Source organism: Gopherus flavomarginatus, chromosome 5, assembly GCF_025201925.1.
Source record: "Gopherus flavomarginatus isolate rGopFla2 chromosome 5, rGopFla2.mat.asm, whole genome shotgun sequence".
Classification (NCBI taxonomy): Eukaryota; Metazoa; Chordata; order Testudines; family Testudinidae; genus Gopherus; species Gopherus flavomarginatus.
This window is the reverse complement of record NC_066621.1, coordinates 5,528,850-5,555,674: the sequence shown is the minus strand read 5'-3', so window position 1 is coordinate 5,555,674 and position 26,825 is coordinate 5,528,850. Positions and strand designations below refer to the sequence as shown.

General features: G+C 50.2%; 2 protein-coding genes and 1 pseudogene across 6 annotated transcripts in view; all 3 read left to right on the top strand.

Moving 5' to 3' along the window:
• LOC127051388 (zinc finger protein 420-like) overlaps positions 1-16,637 on the top strand; it is a 36,840-nt gene extending 20,203 nt beyond the window's left edge. The window contains exons 6-9 of the mRNA XM_050953652.1: positions 3,815-4,249; positions 4,454-4,580; positions 5,895-6,011; positions 13,985-16,637. Coding sequence (XP_050809609.1) covers positions 3,815-4,249; positions 4,454-4,580; positions 5,895-6,011; positions 13,985-15,618 — 2,313 coding nt within the window. The 3' untranslated portion in view covers positions 15,619-16,637. The remainder of the gene's footprint in view (positions 1-3,814; positions 4,250-4,453; positions 4,581-5,894; positions 6,012-13,984) is intronic.
• Positions 3,892-26,825, top strand: part of LOC127052766 (zinc finger protein 883-like) — a 30,331-nt gene continuing 7,397 nt past the window's right edge. For 2 of the 5 annotated variants that reach the window (XM_050956753.1, XM_050956748.1), the window contains exon 1: positions 20,187-20,290. Coding sequence is in view for 2 of the 5 variants with exons in the window: in XM_050956751.1 (XP_050812708.1) it covers positions 20,311-20,334 (24 nt within the window). In the remaining 3 variants the exon portion in view is untranslated. Of the gene's footprint in view, positions 3,907-20,186; positions 20,335-26,825 lie in introns of those variants that run through there. The other 3 variants (XM_050956751.1, XM_050956747.1, XM_050956750.1) reach the window with 2 other exon arrangements.
• On the top strand, positions 4,608-26,771 carry LOC127052854 (zinc finger protein 239-like; annotated as a pseudogene).

Below are 26,825 nucleotides of genomic sequence, written 5' to 3'. Positions count from 1 at the left end.
ATAGGATTAATAGGTTCAGTAGATCATAATCTTTACAGAGATCTGTTACATGGCATATGTAACATAAAACATATGCTAATTATGTCATATATACATTCATAAGCATATTTCCATAAAGCCTTATGGCGGGCACTGTCACCTGACTAAAGGAAAATCAGCCATGGCTGGGAAGAAGGATGACTGGTGAGAGAAACCATCTTGAACAAAGCCGGCTAGATCAAGTTTTAGACTGTTCAAAGCATGTTCTGTTTGGTTTTACTTGTAACTCTTTCTGTCTTCATTCCTTATCCTTGAGCTCATTTAACCTTGTATATTTTGTTAATAAATTTGTTTAAAGTTCACTATAAATGAAGTCAGTGCTGTGTTTTAAAGGGAGGGGTGCATTTCCCCAGCTAAGTTATGATGTGCTTTTGGGGCTTTAGAGGAACAAGCAAACATTATTAGTTCTCAGAACTGTCCAAGGGAGAGCTGGACATTACAGAGCGCACAGTATAGGGAAAATTCAGGGCTAGGAGGGTGTTGGGGGCATTTCAGTGTTTGTAAACAAGGCTGGGGAAAGCCAGCATGGGGCTGTAAACAAGTGGTTGGTGTAAGGGAAGATTTTAACAGCCCAGCAAAGTGCTTAGGCCACTGCCACTAACTGGAATATTGATTATTATGCGTATTGCCAAAAGCAGCTGCAAAGGCCTTTGCAGGAGCCTTAGCATAACTAGGCAGGAGGGGAGGGGGAGTGACCATGAGACTTTAGCATGATCCAGCACCATCCTGTCTTCTGAAGCATAGGGTTTTGAAAGACAGGGTGTCTATCTATATCTGACATCTGGTGTTTGTCTGGATCTACAGTACTACAGTCTTTGCAACAACACATCTGTATAAATAACGGCTTGAAACTTGTTTAACAAACTGCTTGCTTGGCGGTTATTGGTGATTGACAAGCTATGTGATACTTACAAGCATAAAAAGGCTAAAAGGTCTCAGTTGGGTGGACTCTGTGGGGAACCCATCTTAAAGTCAGTATAGTGGGGCAGCTGCCCCACTCGGGGGAGAGAAGGGTTAAAGCAAGCCAGAGAGGCTGCGCAGATGGGCAGCCAATCAGGGCCAGGCTGGGCCCTATAAAAGGGCTGATGATCAGACAAGAGATCAGTCTCCCCTTGACCAGCAAGGGAGGAGGACTGGCTCTTGGTAGAAGGTGCAGTACCCTGGACACAGCGGAGTAGCAGGGTGGTGGTAGCAGTAGCTCTGGCTGACCCCAGCCAGATTGCAGGTCTAGATACAAGGGCTGAGTGGGTGTAAGGGTGCTGGGGAAGTGGCCCAGGGAATGAAGGCAGGGAGTGGCTGCTGCTTGAGGGTCCCTAGGCCAGGGCCCAGAGTAGTGGGTGGGCCTGGTCCTCCTCCTTTTCCCCCCCCCACCACTCTTTGCCCCACTGGTTGCTAGAAGAAGTGGCCAACTAGAAGGATGGCAGCTTGCCCCTGTGAGATGGGCTAGACTAAATGGCCACAGTTCATCATGGTGGCATGGGGTGGAACTGAGGATGGCCGATTTTCCCCCAGAAGGGGGAAGAACTGAATTGGGACACGGCCGGAGGGCTGTGCTCTGAAGAGGGTGCTGCAAGCTGGGGAGCAACACAGGTCCCTGATGGTGGAGAAGGCAACAGCAGGCGAGTCACCACCCACAAAGGGTGCTCCAGGGCTGGAGTTGAGCTAATTCCCAGGAGCAACTAGCAGGAGGTGCCATGCCAGTGAGTCTTGACTTGCTACAGGCAGCAGCAGCAGATGGTAGGCAGGCCACTGGAAGGCTGTTGTTAACCACTCCAGATGTTTGAGGTGCTCTATAATCTTGTGTTTCTATGTGTTTGAAACTAAATAAAGTAGAAGTTTGAAGTGAAAGCATGCTTGTGTCATATGGCTTGTGCCAACCATCTCTACCCAGCAATGCTCCATCTCTTATCTCGTGCTAAAAGCCCCATCTGGTTGTGGGCATACAACACACAGTGTCTTCGTCCTTACATATTAGTAAGGATACATGAGTATCAAAAATCAAACTGAAACTTCTATCTCAGGCTAACAAACAAGCCTATAGACAAACACTGGGCACTTTAGAAAACTTGCCCTGGAACAACTACTGGTAGCCAGGAGCTGGGAGTCCTGATGCCCTGGGTGAAGGACATGGAGCACACACTCATTACTCCAACAGCCAGAACCATGCTGGAGAGGACTCTGATGGATGCTATCCGCTGCCGGTATTGTATATATGAGCATACACTGGAAGGATACTTGGCTTCTCTCTCAAGGAGGGTTGAGTGTGTTTGGGGAAGGTATCAGAAATACTGAAAAGCCTGTCCCTCATTGCCTACCTTTCCCACAGGGTATAAAAGAGGTGGTACCAAAGCCCCTAGGCCCAAGACCCTCCAAAATGGAACATGACCATAAATTGAAAGGGGTGGAACCAGAGGCGTGCACTGCAGGTATATTTGGGCCTGCTAAGGAGGAGGAGTGGGAACAGGAACCCTGGGGAAACGGCCCTGTGTTGTCAGAGCTATGGATATGCTTGCCTAATTAACCCCAATAAACATTACATTGCTTGCACTTTGGACTTCTGGTCTTCTGCTTTCTGTCTGTGTGACAAGAACCAGGTGAAGGGAAAGCCCTTAACACTAATTCCCATTTTCAAAAGTGACAAATTCCTGAGGTGCCTAAGTCTCCTTGAAAGCCAGTGGGATTTAGGACCCTATATAATTTTTGAAAATTTCACTACTGCTCTGGCAGTTTCTGTAATCTGACAATGAGCTCAGCTGTAGAACCACCACAAGATACTGGGCCCTAGGCAGGAATTGCTGGGAATTATCTGACCTGGGTTACAAAGGAAGCCAGAGGGGATGGGCAAAATAGCCCCTTCCAGCCTCAAAATCTTTGAAAATATTGTATTTGCCTTTAAAAATCAACCTGTAAACTAAAACAAAAGCAAAGTAAATGAGTCCTTCCATAAACAGGAACTAGCACAGCATTGCCCACTGCACGACCAAAAATAGTGAGCCAAGCCTCAAAAAATCAAGTCAGTTTAAAAACCATGAGCCCTTACAAAATAGGTTTTGTTTATTTGCCTTTTTTTCATAGCCATTAGGGGCTGCATTTCCAAGATTTTTTCTCAAGCCTCAGGGCTTATCCTTTTTTAAAAAGACAGTGAAGATTTTGGCATAAACACAATTCCAGGAACTGGGGATTTCAGGAATATCACCCAAATATCACAAGACTCATGCCACCTCCCCTGCCTTCCACTTTAGGGATGGCTCTGGAGTGAGGACACGGGCTGTCTGTGGCTGTCACAGTGACTGACCAAGCATGTCTTGGGTCACCACAGGCTGTTCGCCTGTTCTCTAGCACCTGGCCACGCCACTTCTTGCCCCAGCTTTATTCTTGTGCAATACCTCCCAGCAGCTCCAAGCCTGGGCAAGCTAAGCAGCTGCTTAGGGCAGTAGATTCGAGCACTGCGATGTGATCCACCCTCAACTAGCTTGCTGGGCGCAGGCTGTCGAGCCGCAACCTGATGCACATTCACTGTTCCTTGAAGCATGTTGATCGTGTCCCCTTTGAAATGGAACTAGACCAAGGCGCGTTTATAAACGGTTTATGTGCATCTGCAGGGTCCACCCGGCGTGCACATTAACACAACGACCCCTATCCGAACCGCAGGGCGGATAGCGCCTCCTCGGGGTGAAATGGGAAAGGCCCCGGGCCCAACTGCTGGAGCCGGCGGCGCAGGCGCGGGGCGGAGCGGGGCCAGCCCGGCCCGTGCGCAGGCGGGTCCCGGCTGCAGCCCCAGGGCGGGGAGCGGGCGAGAGGCGGCCCCGGGGAGGCAGCAGCAGCCGCGGGGTGGGAAGTCGCTGCCCGGGCGGAGGAAGCGGCCGGGGCCGGAGCCGAGCCCGGCGATGGCTGCAGCGGGGCCGGCGCAGGTAGGACGCGGGGCGGGGACTCCCCGGCCGGGCACTGGCTGGTCCCGGCTGGGGGCCGAGCCGAGGGGGCCGGGATCCGGGTCCCTCCCGCGCTAGTGACCGCGGGGCCGGGGCTGCAGCAGCCGGAGCGCGGGGGCCGGGGAGCGGCGCGGGGGGGCCCTGGCCGGGCGGACACGCGGAGCCGGGCGCGGCCCCTTCCACCCAGCGCGGCCCCGGCCGGGCAGAGGAGCCTGAGCTGGGGCGGGAGCGGGGGCGGAGCCTGTTCCCTGCCCTGGGATTCGGGCCCCGCCCAGAGCCCCGTGGGGAGCCGAGGGCGACTCCTGTCCCGGCCAGCAGGGCCCCGGGTCCCCGGGGGACCGGGGGGGGAGGGAGTCTCCCTGGATCACAGGTGCTGGGCGGGGGGTTCCCTGGGAGTCGCTCCCCTAGAAGCCGCGTCCCCTGCTGAGACTCCGGGCTGGGGGCTGGAGCGGAAGGTGCTGAGTGTGTAACGCTTGTGCCAGCAGCTCCAGGTGGCGTTTGAGGACGTCGCTCTGTATTTCACCCGGGAGGAGTGGGAGCTCCTATCCCAGCCAGAGCAGCAGCTGTATCGGGAGCAGATGCTGAGGAATTACTGGACCCTCCTTTCCCTGGGTCAGGACTGATTTCCCTTCATTTATTCACATGTATAAAATATTTGGGTTCTCTCGAGGCTTTGGCTGCCATGTGGCACCCTATTAGTGAGTGGTGGCAAATGCCAGCTCCTTTCAGGTCAGCTCCCTGTTGGAGGCGAACTCAGGGCTACAGAGCCTGAGGTTAATCTTAGGGCTGGTCTACAGTGGCAACGCTAAAGCACGCAGCTCTAAAAAAACAGTCTGAAAAATCCCTCTCCACTAGGCGTAGCTACCAGTGCTGGTGCACTGTTTACACTGGTGGTTTACAGCGCTGAAATTTGCTGCGCTCAGCGTGGTATTTTTTCACACCCTCGAGCGGGAAGGATGCAGTTCTTTAAATTGCCAGTGTAGACCAGCCCTTAGTGTAACTTGTTTATTTGCGTTTCCTACGTCAGTCATGGCACATTAGTAGTGTTAGCAAACAGTCTGGGAGCAACAGTCTCTTCCAGGAATCCCAGCAGGAGGTTGAGGGCAGCAACTCTGCCTCAGGAAATGACTCTAGTTAGACAAATAAGGCAGGGAAAAAATGCTGCTGCAATAGCTCCCCACCTCCCCGCAAAGATTGAACATAGTAAATTTAACAACTGTACAGTTGAACAACACAAATGAACTGGAATGTCTGTGTACCGGCGCCACCTGGTGACATCTGCCATGACACGTTGTGGCCAATGTGCCTTAATGACATGCCCAAAACTTTTCAACAGCTGTAAGATGGCAAGGGAGCAATGTTCCCTTCTTCCGAAGTCTTCCCTGTGATAAATGTTTCAGGAGACATTTGGGTAAGTGAAATAATGACCAGAAAGGTGGTGGTTGTGGATTTTCTATTCACCCTGTCTCTTAATCTGAGACTAATGGGTGTTCACTGGTGTTTCTGTGGGTTAAAGGAAATTCATGTCACACACTTATCCTATGGAACGTGGTGCCACAAGTTAGCATAGAGGCCAAGGTGTTAGCAGAATGGGATATTTTTATGGAACATCTAGGGCAAGGCTTTAAACTCTGCCCCCACTGCAAAGTGAGAAGGGGTGTAGATGTTGCCGGTTCAGAGTACAAACTGTACTTGCCTGATGAGAGATGGGAAGAAATCTCGTCTAAGGAAGGTTTATTTCTTTATTCTCCTGCTTGAGATCTCTTGCGCTTTCCTCTGAAACAGTGACTGACAGCAGTGTCCCGTCATGCTAGGTGCATGCAAAAACATGACCGAGGTCAGGGCCCTGTTGTGCTGGGCTGCACCAACATATAAATGAGTCCCTGCCCCCCAAACTTTAGTAATAAAACATTCCCCTCCAAACAGGCTCTTCAGGTTCCAAACCGGACTTAATCCATCAGATCGAGATAGGGGAGGCAGAGCTCTGGATCCGGGATGCCGAGGGCCCCAGGGTGAACTCTGGATCTGAGAGCCCCCTCTCAGGTGAGTCATCATAATCTGATCCCTTCTGATTTACACACTTGCTAGCGGAGCGCTCCTTGATGTGGAAGGCAAAGGCAGAGTGAGTTCCATTGGCTAGGAGCTGAAGAGAGACAAATTGAAGCTGGGATTTAGGGGCCAGTGTTTATCTGGGAGGGGAATGAACCACTAGGAGAGCTCCCCTCAGGATGCAATGGATTCTCCCTCAGTGGGAGTCTGTCGGTGGAGATGGGACGACTCTCTCTCAAGGCCCCACTCTAACTGAGCCAGGAGTTCTTGGGCCAGAGGAAGGAATCGCTGGGGAGTTTCTCTGGCTGGGATAGGCAGGAAGCCAGACTCAATGGGCACAATGAGCCTGTCTGGCCTTGATATCTTTGAATCCTAGAAATCATAGGCACTTGGGACTAGAAGAGACCAAGGTAGGTCATCTAGTCTAGTCCCCTGCACTGAGACAGGACTAAGTATTACCAAGTCCATCCTTGACAGGTGTCTGTTTAACCTGTTCTTAGAAACCTCCAATGGTGGAGATTCCACACTCTCCCAGGAAATTTTGTTCCAGTGCTTAACTACCCTCGGAGTTTGGAAGTTTTTCCTAATCTGTAACCTAAATCTCCCTTGCTGCAATTGAATCCCATTAAATTTTCTGCTGTTCTCAGTGGATAAGGAGAACAATTTATCACCCTCCACTTTGTAACAATCTTTTATGTGTGGGAGGACTGTTGTCAAGGGTTCTTCCCTCCCCTCCTTCTCTAGATTAAACAAACCCCGTGTTTTCACTTTCTTCATAGGTCTTGTTTTCTAGACATTTAATCAGTATTGTTGCTCTCCTCTGAGTCTCCCCTTGGTCTACATCCTTCCTGAAGTGTGGGGCCCAGAACTGGACACAGTACTCCAGCTGAGGCCTTATGAGCGCTGAATAGTGTGGGAAGAATTACCGTATATACTCGTTCATAAGCTGAATATTTTTGGTAAAAAAGTGACGCATCAAAGGGCAGAGGTCGGCTTATAAATGGGTCTACACCAAAATTTGATGATTCTAAACTTTATGGAATTATTGAACTGAATATATAATACATTGCATTTTGTTCACCTGGAGCATCTGCAGGCATGGAGCCCCTCAGCTGCCTCTGACCACAGTTCACCGTTCCCAGCCCATGGGAGTTGTGCCACTTCCTGCATCTCCCCTTGGCTGGGAACGGCAAACCGTGGCCACAGGGAGCTGAGGGGCTCCATGCCTGCAGACGCTCCCAAGTAAACAAAACGTCCCGCCAGTGGCTTACCCTGACAGGCCGGGAGCCCAAGTTTGCCAACCCATTTAGTGATGTCAATACTGCAGCCTTTTAAAGTTGCAAAGGCTTTGTTCAGTGGACTAGATTGGCTTGAAAGGAATACTAAAAGAGCAGTGCTGCAGATCTGCATGACATTTGACCCAGTATTTCACAAAATGCAACACCTTACAAGCCAATCAGAAAAATACAGTGAATAATAGTACTAGAGCACTGGTATCAGTCCACTACTGTGTAATTTGATCTCTTCATGCATTTCTACCAATGGACCTCATAATTCTCAAGCCAATATGAAAATATAACGTGCAGAATTGCTGGAATCTCTAATAAAATTGAAATTTCCATGTCTGTGGCGATAACAGGCTATCTACAGGGCTCCTTTGAAATAGACAAAGAATAATAATAATTTGATAAAGCAGGTGATATTCCTATATAAAGTTCTACAAAATCTATAACTATAATAATAATAATCTATTTTCATACTAGTATTTAAAATGAACAACGGTGAAATCAAAAGAAAAAGGTCTGCTTATCACGCAGCGTTCAAACTTAAAGTTGTTGAATATGCAGAAGCAAACAACAATTGCGCCGCTGCTCGTGAATTCTGTATCAATGAGAAGCAAGTAAGAGAATGGCGAAAAAATAAAACAACACTAAAAGACATGCCAAGAAGCAAGAAAAAATGTCCAACAAGGTGTGCTTCATTTCCTGAGCTAGAGAAAGATCTCAATAACTGGATTGTTGAATGCCAACAAAATGGGTACGTTGTCACTAGAACTGGAATTCGTCTGCGTGCTTTGCAAATGTCGAAAGACGACAAATACAAGTCAGTAAAGCCATCAATGTTTGTCGCATCAGCGGGTTGGTGTACTCGCTTCATGAACCGTCATGGTCTCTGTCTTTGTCAGCGAACTAAGATAGCGCAAAAGCTGCCGAGAGATCTGGAAGATAAAATCGAATCTTTCCAAAGGTTTATTATAAAATATCGAAAGGAATGTGCATTTGAACTATCACAAATAGGAAATATGGATGAAACACCAATGACATTCGATCTCCCGAGCAACAGAACGGTAACCGGTGTTGGTGAAAAAACAGTTTTAATTAAAACCACTGGCCATGAAAAAATCTATTTTACGGTGGTTTTATCATGTTTGGCAAATGGATCAAAGCTCCCTCCTGTTGTTATTTTTAAAAGAAAAACTTTGCCTAAAAACATGAAATTTCCTGCTGGTGTCATTGTACGTGCACACAAAAAGGGATGGATGGATGAAAGTGGGACTATTGAATGGCTGGAAAAAGTGTGGAATAAGAGACCAGGAGCACTTTGCAAGAAACCTGCTATGCTCGTCTGGGACATGTTCAGGGCACACAAGACGGATGAGGTGAAAAATGTGGCCAAAAATATGAAAACTACTTTGGCTATAATACCGGGAGGCTTAACGTCAGTTCTACAACCGCTTGATGTCTGCCTGAACAAACCCTTTAAAAACAGGCTACGTAAAATGTGGTCTGAATGGATGTGCTCAGGCATGGCGAAGTTGACAAAAGGCGGCAATCTTATGAAGCCCGAAATCAATCTGGTTGCCCAGTGGATCAAGGACGCGTGGGTGTCCATTCCCTCGGAGATGGTAGAAAAATCATTTAGGAAATGCTGTATCAGCAATGCACTCGACGAGTCAGAAGATGATGCCATATTTGATGACGACACAAGAGAGGCTGCTGATGAGAAGGAATCTGAGTCTGAAGACGACACTGCCAACATCTATGATGACAACAATGCAGGTGCAGCTGTGACTGAAGCTGAGTTTAATGAACTGCTTGGTGAATCAGAGACTAATTCAGACTTCGAAGGATTTTAAGACTTTTTAAAGTCTCATATTGTTTGAAGTTACTTGTTTTAAATATCCATTTACTGATTTTTAATAGTGACTGTAATTTTGAAGGTGAATACGTATTAGTTCAGTTATAACAACAGGGTTTTCATTAGATTACATTAAAATAATTCTAGCAAAACTTTTGAGTGTTTCTTGTGATGACAGCTTTTAAAATACAGCAGGGGTCAGCAAACTTTGGCTCCCGGCCGGTCAGGGCACCGCTTCCCACAGCTCCCATTGGCTGGGAACGGCAAACTGCAGACATCGGGAGCTGAGGGGCTCTGTGCCTGCAGACGCTCCAAGTAAACAAAACGTCCCGACCCGCTAGCGGCTTACCTTGACGGACTGGGAGCCAAAGTTTGCCAATCCCTGAAATATAGGGTCGGCTTATGAAAGGGTCATACAGTTTTTGCTATTTTTACCTAACCATCTTGAGGGGTCGGCTTATAAACGAACGGGCTTATGAACAAGTATATACGGTACTTCTCGCATCTTGCTTAAAACATTCCTGCTAATACATCCCAGAACGATATTTGCTTTTTCCCCCAACTATATTCCACTGTTCAACTCATAGTTAATTTGTGATCCACTATAAGTGCTTGATCCTTTTCTGCAGCACTCCTTCCTAGGCAGTCACTTCTCATTCTGTATTTGTGTGATTGATTATTCCTACCTAAATGTAGTACTTTGAATAGGATCTTCTAGAGTTTCTTCCTTTTCTATTCATGCTATTTCTCCAGTTTGTCAAGATCCTTTTGAATTTTAATCCTGTTTTTAAAGCACTTGCAACCAGGCCTCTCTTAGAATCATTTGTAAACACTGAGTGTATTCTCTGTGCTGCTGTCCAAATCATTTATGAAGATACTGACTAGAACCAGACCCAGGACAGATCCCTGCACGATCCCTCGATGCGCCCTTTCATCTTGTTTGTGAACCATAATACTCTGAGTTGTGCAACCACCTTTAGTCGCCTTGCCTAGCCTATATTGCTCTACTTTGTTAGTGAGATGGTCATGTAAGACAGTATCAAAAACTTTAATAAAGTCAAGATATGTGACATCAACTGCTTCTCCCCTATCCACTAGGCTTGTTACCTGTCAAAGAAGGATATTAGGTTGGTTTCACAAAATTTGTTCTTGACAAATCCATATTGACTCTTACTTATTACTTTATTTCATTCTAGGTGCTTACAAATAGAGCATTAGATTACTTCCTCTATTATCTTTCCAGGCACTGAAGTTAAGCTGACTGGGCTGTAATTCCCTTGGTCCTCCTTTTTCCCCTGTCTATAGCTGCGTACTATACTTACCCTTTTCCCGTCCATGGGTCCCTCTACTATCCAGGGCCGGTGCAAGGATGTTTCGTGCCCTCGGCGAAACTTCCGCCTTGCGCCCTCCCCCGTCCCTGAGCCTCCGCCCTGAGCTGCCCCCCCCCACCGCAGCAGCTCCCTGCCTCCGCCCTGAAGCGCACCGCCCCCCCGCGGCAGCTCCCCACCTCCGCTCTTAGGTGCCCCCACCCTCCGCTTAGGCACCAATCAGCTTAGGCGCTGCAAGCCTGGGAGATGGGAGAAGTGAAGCAGCCATGGCATGCTCTGGGAGGAGGTGGGGCAGGGGTGTGCTGGGGCGAGGAGTTCCCCTGTGTGCTTGCCCCCCCCCTTACTTGATGCAGGCAGCCTTCCCCCTGCTCCCCTGCCCCAGCTCCCTCCACCTAAATGCTGGCAGCGACCAGGGTGGCCGAAGATCCAGCCGCGCAGTCGCTGCCAAAGAAAATGTCGCCCCCCAAATCCTGGCAACCGCCTAGGCTGCCTAAATGGTTGCACCGGCCCTGCTACTATCCTCCACGACTTCTGAGATAATCACTAATGGCTCAGAGATTTCTTCATCCAGTTACTTAACTATTCTAAGATGTATTTCATCAGGCCCTGCCAACTTGAAAACATCTATTTTGTCTAAGTAATTCATAACTATTTCTTTTTCTATTTCAGCCTGAGATCCTACCCCATTGACACCGATGTTCACTTTGTTAGTTGACCAATCACTGCTAACTTTTTGGCAGAAACTGAAACAAAAGACGCATTTATCAGTTCAGCCATTGCTGTATTTCCTCTTATTGTCTTTTTCTCCTCATTTAGTAATAGACCTACCCTGTGCTTGTTTTCCTCTGTCTTCCCATGTATTTGAAAAATGCTTTGTTTGTTTTTTCCCTTTATATCCCTAATTTAGTTCTGTTTTTCGTCTTGGCCTTTCTATTTCTTGTATGACTCTTTTTTGAATTTCAGGTCATTGAAAATCTTCTAGGTAAACCAGAGGGGCTCTTACAATACTTCCTATTTCTTCTGTACATTGGTAATCTCTGACCTAGAATGAGACCTACATATGATGGGGCCTCCAAACCACGACAAAGAAATGGATCGGAAATGGGGCTGTGATGAAATGGGCAGGGGGGTGGAATGTGATATGGGACAGTGGTGGGAGATTTGAGGGTTGCTGAGGGAATGAGAGAGATCTCCATGGTGGGGGAAAAAATTTTTGGGCCGTATTTATCTAGTGGGTAGGACAGTGCAGTAGGATTCAGAAGATCTCACTTCAGTTCTAGAAGTGAGTCACTACATGCCTCAGCTTCCCCAGCTGTTTAATAGAAAGGGCACTGGGGCTTTGAGCAATGTTCCCTCTCATTTTTTCCATCCACCTGCAGAATAAATTTTGTTATGTGCGAGGTATGTCCCTAGATAATATATATATATTAAAAGTTACCATAGGGATAATTACTCCAGCCAGGAGAGGTTAGGTATTTTAGCACTCACTAATTAAATTTCAGTGCAAGAGAAATAAAAATCATGAAATGCATAAACCAGTCAAAACCCTAAAGTAACACACTTCGGAAGAGTAAAATTGCAGAGAATATATGTGCATTATAGGAAGTACCAAGAAGTAACAATAATACAAGTGTGTGTTCGGAGGTGAGTGTGAAAGAGCCAGGACACTGTGTGTGGGTGGGTGGGTGGGTGGGTGTGTGAGAGAGAGAGAGAAACACACACACACACACACACACAGAGAGAGAGAGAGTCTGTGTTCTAGCTGCTGGGGAAGTTTCAGAGACGCTGTGTGCTGTCTCTAAGACGTTCACTGAGAGCTCTCCTGAGCCCCATATCCCCATCCCTCACTCTGAGGAGACAGATTACCTGGACTGCTGGTGAGGAGGAGCAGAGAGAGAGAGAGACTGTGTGAGCTGGCTGCTGGGGGGCAAACAAGTACCTAGGTAGAAAGACAAGCCTGTCCGGCCATAGACCACAACACCTGCTAGGTTTCCCACACCTCAGAAAATCATACCAAGGTAAGGGGCGCCCTAGAGACTTTTCAGATGGCTTTTCATGCCTCTGCCCCCTGCAAGAGCATCCCCGAGTCACTGGCCCTTGGCAGAGAAGGCGCTGTCCTCTCCAGGTTCCCACCTCACCCCCTCTCTGCCACTTCCCTTCACACATGGCCTCTCAGACTTGAGAAGCCTGTCCCCAGTGAGCAAGGAAAAAGCTGGAAATGACCCAGGGCAGGACAGTCACATACGACTAGTGTAAGGTGATGCCATACAGAGTACGCCACTGGGTAGAGCAGATCTCTAGCACTTGCAGAGTTTCACTGTAATGCTCTAAAACTGCCCCGCGTGCCAGGCAGCTGCTGTGGGGAGAGTGGATGCATTTGGGGGCCAGATTAAATCGTCCTGCGGGCCATGACTTCGAGTACCCTGGTGTTAGGGGCTGGGTGTGATAGGGTGGTGGGATGGCCTTTGTCACATTCCTTCTCCTCCTGCTCTTTGTGGCATGAAACCTTTGTCACTTACATTGCTTCAGTGTCAATGCTTAGCACACCGCTCAGCCCTAACATGTCTGTGACTGTCTGTAGACTAAAGGCTGGGTGGCACCATTCACCCCTTCCAGCTCAGCAGTACCAAGGATCGGGTTATGACACAATACAGATGTGTTTTCCAGGTTACATCACACAAACCCTGAGTGACTGGTCATCCCCCCAAATCCTTCACACTAACTCCAAAACCCTCACCTTCTTGAGGATTTTAGTTTAGTTTTACACAAAGACTGAAACCTCAGGCCGAGAGTAAATGATTTCTTCAAAAGGAATTCCTAGAAAAGGATTCACTCCTCCACAGGAATAAGCTACATTGTTCTAAGCAGCTTTAAACTGGTCTCACTGCATCCACATGAAGGGATTGTAGCCCCTTAACTGAACTAGTTTCAAATCATTATAATTATAACAGGAAAAAAAAATGGGGAACAGACCTCATGCTGTAAAACAGGAGAAAGTGAAGAACCAGCACCATGTAAATAAACCCTTCTGATTGAAATAAACACAAAATCAGTTTGAAAACAAAACCAGATAAAGCAAAGAGAACAGCTGCTAAGGATTTTTATAGCTAGCTGAGTGTACTTCCCCCTTTACAGCACCTGCCCTCCTCCTCGCCCTGCCCAGGGGGAACTTGCTACCCAAAGAAGCACCCTTCTCCCAGCACTGCAGCCCTAACCCCGGCCTGGTGCAGAGGGATTGGAGTAGAGGTGATCTGGGGGGCAAAGCCATTCATGGAAATTTGACCTGCCGCCCCCACCATCATGACTTGGGGTGGGGGCAAATCTAAGTGGTACTGTAACCCCGCAGGCCAGGTCTCAGTGCCCAGAGCGAGGCATTGGATCCCGCCCTGTGGGACAGGAGCTGCCACTGCAGGGTAGGCACCCATCCAAAAAACAATCATCCATGACAAACTTGCAGCCCTAACCGTGAGCTAACACTAGGATTGCCTCTGCTCTCTCCAGCAGGGCTCAGGATCCTGGGGGGAATGAGGACACAGTCTGAATGTGGGGAGAGCGCAGCAGGAACGCAGGATCCCATGGCCAACAGAGGGATCCATGTAGTCGCAGTCCATCCCTGGGGTAAACTCAACCAGAGACTCCCCATGGACCTGTGTCCCCACCACTGCATTGACTGCAGCAAGAATTTCAGCAACCCCTCCGCGCTGACCCAGCACCGGCGCACGCACACCGGGGAGCGGCTGTACTGCTGCACTGACTGTGGCAAGGGCTTTGCAAAGAGCTCAGCTCTGAGAACACACCAGCGCACGCACACCGGGGAGCGGCCGTATCGCTGCACTGACTGCGGAAAGGGCTTTGCAGAGAGGTCAACCCTGAGAACACACCAGCGCGCGCACACCGGGGAGCGGCCGCACCGCTGTGCTTACTGTGGCAAGGGCTTTGCACAGTTTGCACACCTGAAAAGACACCAGCGCACGCACACTGGGGAACTGCCATACTGCTGCACCGACTGCGGCAAGGGCTTTGCGCAGAGCTCAAGCCTGAGAATACATCAGCGCACGCACACCGGGGAGCGGCCGCACTGCTGCACTGACTGCGGCAAGAGCTTTGCAGAGAGCTCAGCGCTTAGAATACACCAGCGCACCCACACCGGGGAGCGGCCATATCTCTGCACCGACTGTGGCAAGAGCTTTTCAACGAGCTCAATACTGAGAAGACACTGGCGCACACACACCGGGGAGCAGCCGTACCACTGCAATTACTGTGGCAAGAGCTTTGCACAGAGCTCAATACTGAGAATACACCAACGCACACACACTGGGGAGCGGCCGTACCTCTGTGCTCACTGTGGAAAGGGCTTTGCACGGCGCACTTACCTGAGAATGCACCAGCTCTCACACACTGGGAAGCGGCTGCACCATTGCACTGATTGCGAAGAGTGTTTTGCACAGAGCTCATCCCTGAGAAAACACCAGCGCGCGCACAGCGAGGAGCAGCCATACCGCTGCAATGAATGTGGCAAGAGCTTTGCAGGGAGCTCAAAGCTGAGAATACACCAGCGCACGCACACCGGGGAGCGGCCGCACCGCTGCACCGACTGTGGCAAGAGCTTTGCAGAGAGCTCAAAGCTGAGAATACACCAGTGCGCACACACCGGGGAGCGGCCGCACCACTGCACCGACTGTGGCAAGAGCTTTGCAGTGAGCTCAAGCCTGAGAGCACATCAGCGTACGCACACCAGGGAGCGGCCGCACCGCTGCACCGACTGTGGCAAGAGCTTTGCAGAGAGATCAAAGCTGAGAATACACCAGCGCACGCACACCGGGGAGCGACCGTATCACTGCAACGACTGTGGCAAGGGCTTTGCCCAGAGCTCCACCCTGAGACTGCACCAGCGCACACACACCGGAGAGCGGCCGCACTGCTGCACCGACTGTGGCAAGGCCTTTGCCCAGAGCTCAACCCTGAGGATACACCAGCGCACGCACACCGGGGAGCGGCCGTACCACTGTGATGATTGCAAGAAAAGCTTCAGCAATGCCAGTACGCTGACCAGACATCAGCGCACACACACACCGGGGAGCAGCTGTACAGCTATGACAACTGTGGTAACAGGTTCAGCAATGCCAACAAGCTGACCCAGCTCCAGCACATGCCCACTGGGGAGTGGCCAGACTCCTCGCTGACTGCGGCAAGGGCTTTGCACACAGCTCAAACCTCTGAATACATCAGCATGCACACACCAGGGAACGGCCATTCCAATGCACTGTCTACAGAAAAAGCTTTGCACAGAGCTAATACCTGAGAACACCAGCGCATTCACAGCAGGGAGCGGCTGTGCTGACTGTGGCAAATGCTTTGCTCACTTGGGCAACCTCACTTGGCACCAGTTGACTCACTAACACCCCTGTGCCAGGGCCTGAGGGGCTTCTGGCAGCGGGTGGGCCTGGCACAGTGCCAGCGATGCAGATAAGGGAGCGGTCCTGTCCCCATGATGCCCGGCAGAGACTGTGTGGGGCAGGGAATGGGACTTGGCTGAGCAGTGTGGGGGGATTTTAGAGTAGATGGTCACAGCCTACTCCATTAGGGTCCCCCTGCATCAAGCTGGGATCCAGCCAGTTCTCTCTGTCAAACTCTCCCCAACACATATAGCTGTGAGGCAGCTGGGACAATCCCTCTCCACCCCCCATCCAGATGGGACTGAGGCAGGAACGTCCCTCCACACCTTCCTCGGTTTCAGCCAGGGGGTGACTCTTAGGTGACATTGAGATAGGATTTGCAGTCCTCTCAGCATGGATTGGGTTGAGGGGTGGGGCAGGACAGCCCAGTATGTTTGATTGAAAGACGACTCAGGAACTGCTCATATCGTCTATTTTAAATAGAAATGTGATGAAGAAAAATTATGTACCTAATGTGTAACAAAGGTCTGTCTAACCAGGTGTTTCTTTGCTGTTAAAGAAGCTGATGCATTTGGATGGTGTGTGGAGAAGCCAATATGAAGTGTCAATCTTTTAAAATAAATCAGCCCAAATGTACTAAGGCCTAACTGACCATGAGGCCTGATGAACTGTGTGACTGGCAGGTGCTCACAGAGAGTTTTGCATTACTCCTTGGGGAAGTCTATGCCCCCCAAAAATTAAAAATTCTACACACCATATTTTAAAATTCTGCATATTTAATTTGTCAATATAATCACACTCGTTTCAATTATTTTGATGGTTTATTTCAAACTACCGATCAGCAACTATGTTTGTAAGAATACAAACAAAAAAAAATTCCGGAAATGATTTTTCACAAATAGATTCCTTACGAGACATTTTAACACAGAACTTTGAGTAATAATTCATTTAAACTACAATATCGAAATGTATTTCCCGCACCCCTCAGAAGCAGTGCAGAGGCTTAGGGGAGCCAGGGGGCAATGGAGGAGCTGAGGAAGAGGGGAGTTATTGCTGGGAGGGAGCCTGGAGTGAACATTGAGAGTTGTTGGGTGTGGGTGGGAGAAGTATGGAACAGGCGGTTTTCGAGGGAGAGGGGAAGAGGGATTGTTAGTGATTTGGAGAGCCTCCCCTATTGAACCCTGGCTCACCCTTGGCCTCTCCAATTGAGTCAGGCACATCTGCCCTCTGTCCCCATGTGTCCCTGCCCCCCCCTCCACCCGTATGTGTCCCTGCATCCCCACTTGCATTCTGCCTCGGATCATTGTTACCTCATTAGCTCCTATGAGCCCCCAAGATCCCTGTGTGCCCCATTCTGTCCATCTCCCCCATATTCCTTACCTCCACACCTGACCCACTAGGTCACCCCAGCACACTCAGATTTTCCCTCAGATATGTATGTTCTGTCATGTCCAACCCTCTCCCAGGCAGTCGAGAAATGCTAAATTCGTTATTCCTTTAAAGGGAATAATATACACCAATTCATTTCCATAAACAAAGTTACTCCGACACTTTACTTAAACACACTGGGTTAGATGAAACTATGAATCAAGTTTATTAATTGCAAAGAGAGATTTTTAAGTGGGTACAAGCAATGAGGCATAACAGTCAGAAATGGTTACAAGAATAATGAAAATAAAACGCTGTCTAGTGCCTAGTTGAAGTATATTAGATTAGATCACTGACCAAACAAATTAAGCCTCCGCTCTGATCCAGTCTGGCTATTCCCTATGACTTAAGTCAGTGGCTCTCAACCTACTGTACCCCTTTCAGCAGTCTGATTTCTCTTGCGTATGCCCAAGTTTCACCTCACTTAAAAACCACTTGCTTAAAAAATCAGACAAAAAAATACAAAAGTGCCCCAGCCCACTAGTACTGAAAAAATGCTGATTTCCTCATTTTTACATTATAAAATAAATAAATTGCAATAAAAATATGGTACTTATATTTCAGTGTATAGTATATAGAGTGGGATAAACAAGTCATTTTCAGTATGAAAGTTTAGTTTGTACTGACTTTGAGAGTGCTTTTTATATAGCCTGTTGTAAAACTAGGCCACTCTCCAGATGAGATGGTGCACTCCCTGGAAGACCTCGGCATACCCCCCAGGGTATGTGTACCCCTGGTTGAGAACCACTGACCTGCTTTTGCCCAAAGTCAGAGAGGGACCAAGTGGCAGAACTAGGAATAGAAACCACGAGTCCTGTAGTCCAGCCCAGCACCATAACTTCAAGCCCAGCCTCGCTCCTTCATTCAACTGCGCTGACTCCCAGTCCCCCGTTTTAACCCACCACGATCCACTCCCCTCCCAGAGCCAGGGATAGAATCAAGGTGTCCTCACTCTGAGTCCCCCTGCTATAACCCACTATCCCCCTTGCACAGCTGGCAATGGGACCCAGGAGTCCTGAGGCCCCTGGTGACCCACTTCCTGCCCCAAACTACCTGTTCCAGGGCCCTTCCCCTCTTCAGCCACCATGAGCTGTTACCTTAGGCTGCTTGAACCACAGAGACTGGGCTGCCTCCCTTATGCGAAACAGCTGTGAGAGATGGGCAGAGACTTTGGGGAGGTGCTGTGAAGCAGAGGAAAGGTCCAGTGGAGAAACGATGAGAAGGGGAAATGCTACCCCACAGAGCAGCATCCTCTGCTCCAGCAGCCAGGGAGGATTCTGGCCTTGGGTTAACAGAGGTTAGGGGGTGCTGGGGTTAGGGGCAACAGGGTCAGTGCTAGTGGTCAAGGCTGGGCTGGCAGGGCTCTGTAGACACAACCTCTGCCTGGGCCCCATCAGGTACCGGGGAGGTGGGGGGCTAGGAAAACTCTCTAGTGCCCCCTCACTGTGGCAGAGCTTGTGGGGCACCGGGAAGCTGGCAGGGCTCTGTAGCGCTCCCTCTGGCTGGGGCTGTGTCACACACAGGATCCACACCTTCCTCCCCTGCCCCCCATACCTTTCCCAGCGAAGCGCAGCAGCATGGTGAGATTCTGGAAGAGCTGGCTGCGCTTAGCGTCCCACAGGCTCCTGATATGCTTGACTTTGGACCATTTGTTGTGGCCAGAGGGGGTGGCACCTGAGGTGTGCAGGGCCCAGCATGATGAGTGGGGGGCAGGGACAGCTGCTTCAGTGCCAGCACCGAGGCCAGAACACGGCATCTGTATGGGGCGCCTGTCCTCCTCATGGCGCTGGGCAGGGATATGGGTGTGAGCTCCTGAAACACCCACACACACACACTAACTACAGCCATGTGTGAGCTTCTGTCAGAGACTCGAACCCAGACGGCAAAGTTCGTTGTCTGACCGCGAGAGAGACAGGCAACACCAGCAATGTCCGATCAAAAGCTCTTTATTGAAGAGAGCACACGACAACAGAGAGCAGCCCGTCTCCAGAGAGAACCAGTTTACTCTTTACAACTAACATAAGTTTATATAGACAGTTCCGTCGCATCATTGATTATTCATTTATGCAATTTCCCACCCTTTTCTAACAACTAAACCCTAGAATTATTTTGTATACCTACGTGTGTACCTATAGCAACATTAGGTGATTAATAACATGATGACATTTACACAATTTCTTATTAGCACATTGACGAGTACCAGAAGTTAGGAACAGGGAGTGAAGAACAGATACAGAACAGAATCTAAAATGAGATAGGGAGAGGGGAATGCGAGTCTCCTTATCTGTTCTCTAAACAAACTAGCCATTCTCGAGGCAGCACATTGCACACAAGAATGCAGCCCTGTCTTATCTCACTTTTCCCAGCTCCTTGTGAGACACACTGCTTCTCAGCATTTTTCCACTCAAAGATTACCCAGAAACCTTTGTTAGCCTAGCTTCAGTCAAGTTGGCATACCTGTATTGTCTGCTATGTCTTTATTTGGGCCTAACACTTCTGAAACACACACACAGCCCTCCTCTAACACACAGACAGTTCTCCTGTAACACACATATTACAGGGGATCACACCCCACGCTGTGATCCCTTGTAACAAACGCACCAACATCACACAGCCCGAGCCGTCTCTTACTGTGACACACACGCTGCACAGCCTTGCCGGGGTCCTCTTATACCCACTAGTCCCCGCTCCCCTCCCACAGCCGGGAGAGAACCCAGGAGTCCGGGCTCCTGGCCCGCCCCCACGACACAGCGGGGCCCCAGGTGCCCAGAGCAGGCGCTGGGCCGGAAGGTCCCTGCGTTGGGGCCTCCCGCGGCTGCTGGAGCCGGCGGCGCAGGCGCGGGGCGGAGCGGGGCCAGCCCAGCCCCCGCGCAGGCGGGTCCCGGCTGCAGCCCCAGGGCGCGGAGCGGGCGAGAGGCGGCCCCGGGGAGGCAGCAGCAGCCGCGGGGCGGGAAGTCGCTGCCCGGGCGGAGGAAGCGGCCGGGGCCGGAGCCGAGCCCGGCGATGGCTGCAGCGGGGCCGGCGCAGGTAGGACGCGGGGCGGGGACTCCCCGGCCGGGCACTGGCTGGTCCCGGCTGGGGGCCGAGCCGAGGGGGCCGGGACCCGGGTCCCTCCCGCGCTAGTGACCCCGGGGCCGGGGGCTGCAGCAGCCGGAGCGCTGGGGTCGGGGAGCGGCGCTGGGGCCCCGGGACACCACCCGCAAACCCGGGAGCGTCCCTGGGGCCAGGGAGGGGAGGACGTTGGCTGGGCGGAGATGGGCGCGATCCCCTTCCCTCGGGTCCCTGCGGGAGCAGGGGGGGAGTCTCCCTGGGTCACAGGTGCTGGACGGGGGGTTCCCTGGGAGTCGCTCCCCTAGAAGCCGCGTCCCCTGCTGAGACTCCGGGCTGGGGGCTGGAGCGGAAGGTGCTGAGTGTGTAACGCTTGTTGCCAGCAGCTCCAGGTGGTGTTTGAGGACGTCGCTCTGTATTTCACCCGGGAGGAGTGGGAGCTCCTATCCCAGCCAGAGCAGCAGCTGTACCGGGACCAGATGCTGAGGAATTACTGGACCCTCCTTTCCCTGGGTCAGGACTGATTTCCCTTCATTTACTCACATCTGTAAAACATTTGGGTTCCCTCCAGGCTTTGACTGCCATGTGCCACACTATCATTGAGTGGTGGCAAATGCCAGCTCCTTTCAGGTCAGCTCCCTGTTGGAGGAGAACTCAGGGCTACAGAGCCTGGAGATAATCTTAGTGTGACTTGTTGATTTGCATGACCTACCTCAGTCAAGGCGCAGAGGTGGTGGTCGCAAACAGCCCATGAGCAACAATCTCTTCCAGGAATCCCAGCCAGACATTGAGGGCAGCAATTCTGCCTCAGAAACTGACTCTAGTTAGACAAATAAGGCAGGAAAAAAAAACACATGCAACAGCTCCTTACTTCCCCAGAAAGAATGAACATAGTAAATTTAACAACTGTACAGTTGAACAATGCAAAAGAACTAGAATGTCTTTGTATTGGCACCACCTGGTGACACCTGCTATGACAGGTTGTGGCCGATATGCCTTAATGACATGCCCAAAATGTTTCAACAGCTGTAAGATGGCAAAGGAGCAATGTTCCCTTCTTCCAAAGTCTTCCCTGTGATAAATGTTTCAGGAGACATTTGGGTAAGTGAAATAATGACCAGAAAGAAGATGGTTGCGGATTTTCTGTTCACCCTGTCTCTTAATCTGAGACTAATGGGTGTTCACTGGTGTTTCTGTGGGTTAAAGGAAATCCATATCACACACTTATCCTATGGAATGTAGCACCACAAGATAGCATAGAGGCCAAGGTGTTAGCAGAATGGGATATTTCTATGGAACATCTAGAGTTACCCCAGCAAGGTTTTAAACTCAGTCCCCACTGCAAAATGAGAAGGGTTGTAGACATTGCTGATTCAGAGTACGAGTGAGAGATGGGAAGAAATCTTCTCTAAGGAAGGTTTATTTCATTACTCTCCTACTTGGGCTCTCTTGTGCTTTCCTCTAAAGCAGCCTGCGAGATTGGTGTCTTGTCATGCCAGGTGCTGCACAAACATATAAACTTTCATAATAAAACTTTCCCTCCAAACAGGCTCTTCAGGTTCCAAACCGGACTTAATCCACCGGATCGAGCTAGGGAACGCAGAGCTCTGGATCCAGGATGCCAAGGGCTCCAGGGTAAACTCTGGGCCAGAGAGCCCCTCCTCAGGTGAGTGATAATAATCCTGTCCCTTCTGATTTACACACCTGCTAGCGGAGAACTCCTTTATGTAGACAGTAAAGGCGGAGCGAGATTTACTGGCTGGGAGCTCAAGAGAGACAGATTGAAGCTGGGAATTAGGGGCCAGTGTTTAGTGGGAGGGGGAATATACCACTGGGAGAGCTCCCCTAAGGACATGATGGATTCTCCCTCACTGGGAGTCTGTCAGTGGAGATGGGGTGTCTCTCTCTCAAAGCTTCGCTCTTCTGGGCTGGAGTCAGGAATGACTGGGGGAGATACTCTGGCTCAGATAGGCAGGAAGCCAGGCTGGATGGGCACAATGAATCTTAGAAATCATCTCTGCACTGAGACAGGACCAAGTATGAATTAGTCCATCCTTGACAGGTGTCTGTCTAACCTGTTCTTAAAAACCTCCAATGATGGAGATTCCACAACCTGCGTAGATAATTTTGTTCCCGTGCTTAAGTACCCCCAGAGGTTGGAAGTTTTTCCTAATCTCTAACCTCCATTTCCCTTGCTGCAATTGAAGCCCATAAAATCTTGTCCTGTTCTGAGTGAATAAGGTGAACAATTTACATTGTAACAACCTTTTATGTTCATGAGGAGTATTATCAGGAGTTCTCGCCCCACCTTCTCTTCTCCAGACTAAACAAACCCAGTTTTTTCACTTACTTCATAAGTCATGTTTTCTAGACATTTAATCAGTATTGTTGCTCTCCTCTGACCCTCCCCAATTTGTCCACATACTTCCTGAAATGTGGGGCCCAGAACTGGACATACTAATGGGCGTTGTCTATCTTTGTTTTCCTCTGCTTTCCCATGGATTTGCAAAATGCTTTGTTTTTTCCCTTTATATGGATAGTTACAGTTTGTTTTTTGCCTTGGCCTTTCTAATTTTCTCTGTACATGCTTGTGTAAGGTGATGCCATGCAGAGGATGCCATTGTATAGAGCAGATCTCTAGCACTTGCAGCGTTTCAGTGTAATGATCTAAAACTGCCCCACGTGCCAGGCAGCTGCTGTGGGGAGAGTGGACACATTTGGCGGCCAGATTAAATCGTCCTGTGGGCCATGACTTCGAGTACCCTGGTGTAGGGGCTGGGTGTGAGAGAGAGGGTGGTGGGATGGCCTTTGTCACATCCCTTTTCCTGCTGCTCTTTCTGGCATAAAACCTGTGTCACTTACATTGTTTCAGTGTCAATGCTTAGCACAGCCCTCAGCCCTAACATGTCTGTGACTGTCTGTAGACTAAAGGCTGGGTGGCACCATTCACCCCTTCCAGCTCAGCAGTACCAGGGATCGGGTTGTGACACAATACAGATGTGTTTTCCAGGTTACACCACACAAACCCCGAGTGACTGCTCATCCCCCCAAATCCTTCACACACACACACCTCCCCCCAAACCCTCACCTTCTTGAGGATTTTAGTTTAGATTTAGTTTTACACAAAGACTGAAAGCTCAGGCTGAGAGTGAACGATTTCTTCAAAAGGAATTCCTAGAAAAAGATTCACACCCCCACAGGAATAAGCCACAAAGAAGCAAATTTTATGGAAGAAAAAAAGCAAGAAAAAACATCTGGAAACTTAGGCTGCTGTTAGGTATTTAAAAAAAAAAAAACACTGCAAGGATTAAACACCAGGAGTGGCTTTCTGGGGTCTAGCCTAAAAGTTACAAAAAGAAAACAATAGCACATGTTAGCACAGAGGCATCCACAAGCCCCCCAAAAAGAGATAAACCTGATCGCGTTTAACTAAACATTCCTCTTCCACTTACATAGCTGTAGTTCCAAATGAGAAGGTCTAAGTATGGATATTGATGATTTTCATACCTTGCTCCAAGCTTCTTACAGCACAGCTGCTGTCCTGTCTCTCCAACCAAGAGAACAACAACAGAGAGACAAAAGGGACGTTTTTACTCAAGTGTAAAAATTTCTAGCCTTCCCATTGGCTCTTTTGGTCAGGTGCCCACTCACTTCCTCTTACCTAAGCATAGCAGTGAGACTTCTTAACCCTTTACAGGTGAAGCAAAGGGAACAGCTACTAAGGATTTTTATAGCTGACTGACTGACTGGCTGGGTGTACTACCCGCCCCCCCCCCCCCCCACACACACCTTACAACACCTGCCCTTCTCCTCGCCCTGCCCAGGAGGAACTTGCTGCCCAAAGAAGTACGCTTCTCATAGCACTGCAACCCTAACCCCAGCCTGCTGCAGAGGGGTTGGTGTGAGGTAGAGCAGTGGTTCTCAACCAGGGGTTTGGGGGCCTTGAGCAGGTTTCAGGGGAGCCTCCAAGCAGGGCAGGCATTAGACTTGCTGGGGCCCAGGGCAGAAAGCTGAAGCCCCACCGCATAGGGCTGAAGCCCAGTCCCCGAGCCCTCCCACTCAGGGCTGAAGCTGAAGCCTGAGCAGTGTAGCTTCATGGGGGTCCCTGTAGCATGGGGGCCCAGGCAATTGCCCTGCTTGCTGCCCCCTAACACCGTCCGCAGCTTTTATATGCAGAAAACCAATTATTGTGGCACAGGTGGGCCATGGCGTTTTTATAGCATGTTGAGAGGGTCCTCGGAAAGAAAAAGGTGGAGAACCCCTGGGGTAGAGGTGATCTGGGAGGCACAGCCATGCACTAAAATTTGACCCGCCTCCCCCACCATCATGACCATGGGCGGGGGCAAATCTGAGTGGCACTGTAACCCCGCAGGCCAGGTCTCAGTGCCCGGAGGGAGGGGTTGGGTCCTGCCCTGTCGGACAGTAGCCGCCATTGCAGGGTGAGGCACCAATCCAAAAACCAGTCATAGACAACTGGGGAATCGCTCCATCTGTGACATTTTCCATCCTTGAGAGCTCACGGTTAGGGCTGCTGGTTTAACACTGGGATTGCCTCTGCTCTCTCCAGCAGGGCATGGGATCCCGAGAGGAACGAGGGCACAGTCTGAATGTGGAGAGAGCACGGCAGGAACACAGAATCCCACATCCCACAGAGGGAGCCATGCACAGAGCACAGTCCATCCCCGGGGTAAACTCAGCCAGAGACCAAACCTGACTCCACACCAGAGGCTCCCCATGGGCCAGCGTCCTCATCTCTGCATCGACTGCGACAGGAGGTTCAGGAACCCCTTCGCACTGACCCAGCACCGGCGCATGCACACCGGGGAGCGGCCATTCTGCTGCACTGACTGTGGCAAGAGCTTTGCAAACAACTCGGCCCTGAGAACACATCAGCGCACGCACACCGGGGAGCGGCCGTATCGCTGCGCTGACTGCGGGAAGGGCTTTGCAGAGAGATCAAATCTGAGAACACACCAGCGCACGCACACTGGGGAGCGGCCGCACCACTGTGCTTACTGTGGCAAGGGCTTTGTACAGTTTTCACACCTGAAAAGACAACAGCGCACGCACACCGGGGAACAGCCATACTGTTGCACCGACTGTGGCAAGAGCTTTGCAGAGAACTCAACGCTGAGAACACACCAGCGCACGCACACCGGGGAGCGGCCGTATCTCTGCACTGACTGTGGCAAGGGCTTTGCCCAGAGCTCGGGCCTGAGAATACATCAGCGCACACACACCGGGGAGCGGCCGCACCGCTGCAGTGACTGTGGGAAGAGCTTTGCCCAGAGCTCGCAGCTGAGTAGACATCAGCGCACACACACACAGGGGAGCAGCTGTACTGCTGTGCCAACTGTGGTAACAGCAATGCCAACAAGCTGACCCAGCTCCAGCACATGCACACCGGGGAACGACCATTCCAATGAACTGTCTGCAGAAAAAGCTTTGCACAGAGCTAATACCTGAGAACACACCAGCGCATTCACAGCAGGGAGCGGCTGTACAGCTGTGCTGACAGTGGCAAATGCTTTGCTCACTTGGGCAACATCACCTGGCACCAGTTGACTCACCAGTTTACTCACTCTTCTGCCACCACCAGGGCCTGAGGGGCTTCTGGCAGCGGGTGGGCCTGGCAGTGCCAGCAATGCAGATAAGGGAGTGGTCCTGTCCCCATGATGACCAGCAGAGACTGTGAGGGGCAGGGAATGGGACTTGGCTGAGCAGTGTGGGGAAGAGCAGACAGCTGGGGGGATTTTAGAGTAGATGGTCACAGCCTACTGCATTAGGGACCCCCTGCATCAAGCTGGAATCCAGCCAGGTCTCTCTGTCAACCTCTCCCCCCTCCCCCCCCGGAAACACAAATAGCTGTGAGGCAGCCGGGACAATCCCTCTCCACCTCCCCACCCAGATGGGACTGAGTTAAGAACTTCCCTCCACACCTACCTTGGTTTCAGCCAGGGGGTGACTCTTAGGTGACAGCGGAGATGGGATTTGCAGTCCTGTCTCAGTGTGGATTGGTCTGAGGGGCTGGGTGGGACAGCCCAGTGCGTGTGATTGAAAGAAGACTCAGGAACTGCTCATATCGTCTATTTTAAATAGAAATGTGATGAAGAACAAATGTGTAACAAAGGTCTGTCTAACCAGGTGTTTCTTTGCTGTTAAAGAAGCTGATGCATTCGGATGGTGTGTGGAGAAGCCAATGTGGAGTGTCAATCTTTAAAATAAATCAGCCCAAATGTACTAAGGCCTAACTGACCATGAGGCCTGATGAACTGTGTGACTGGCAGGTGCTCAAACAGAGTTTTGCATTACTCCTTGGGAAAGTCTATGCCCCCCAAAAAAATTAAAATTCTGCACATGGTATTTTAAAATTCTGCATATTTTATTTGTCAAAATAACACACTATAGTCACACTAGTTTCAATTATTTTGGTAGTTTATTTAAAGTTACCTATCAGCAACTATGTTTGT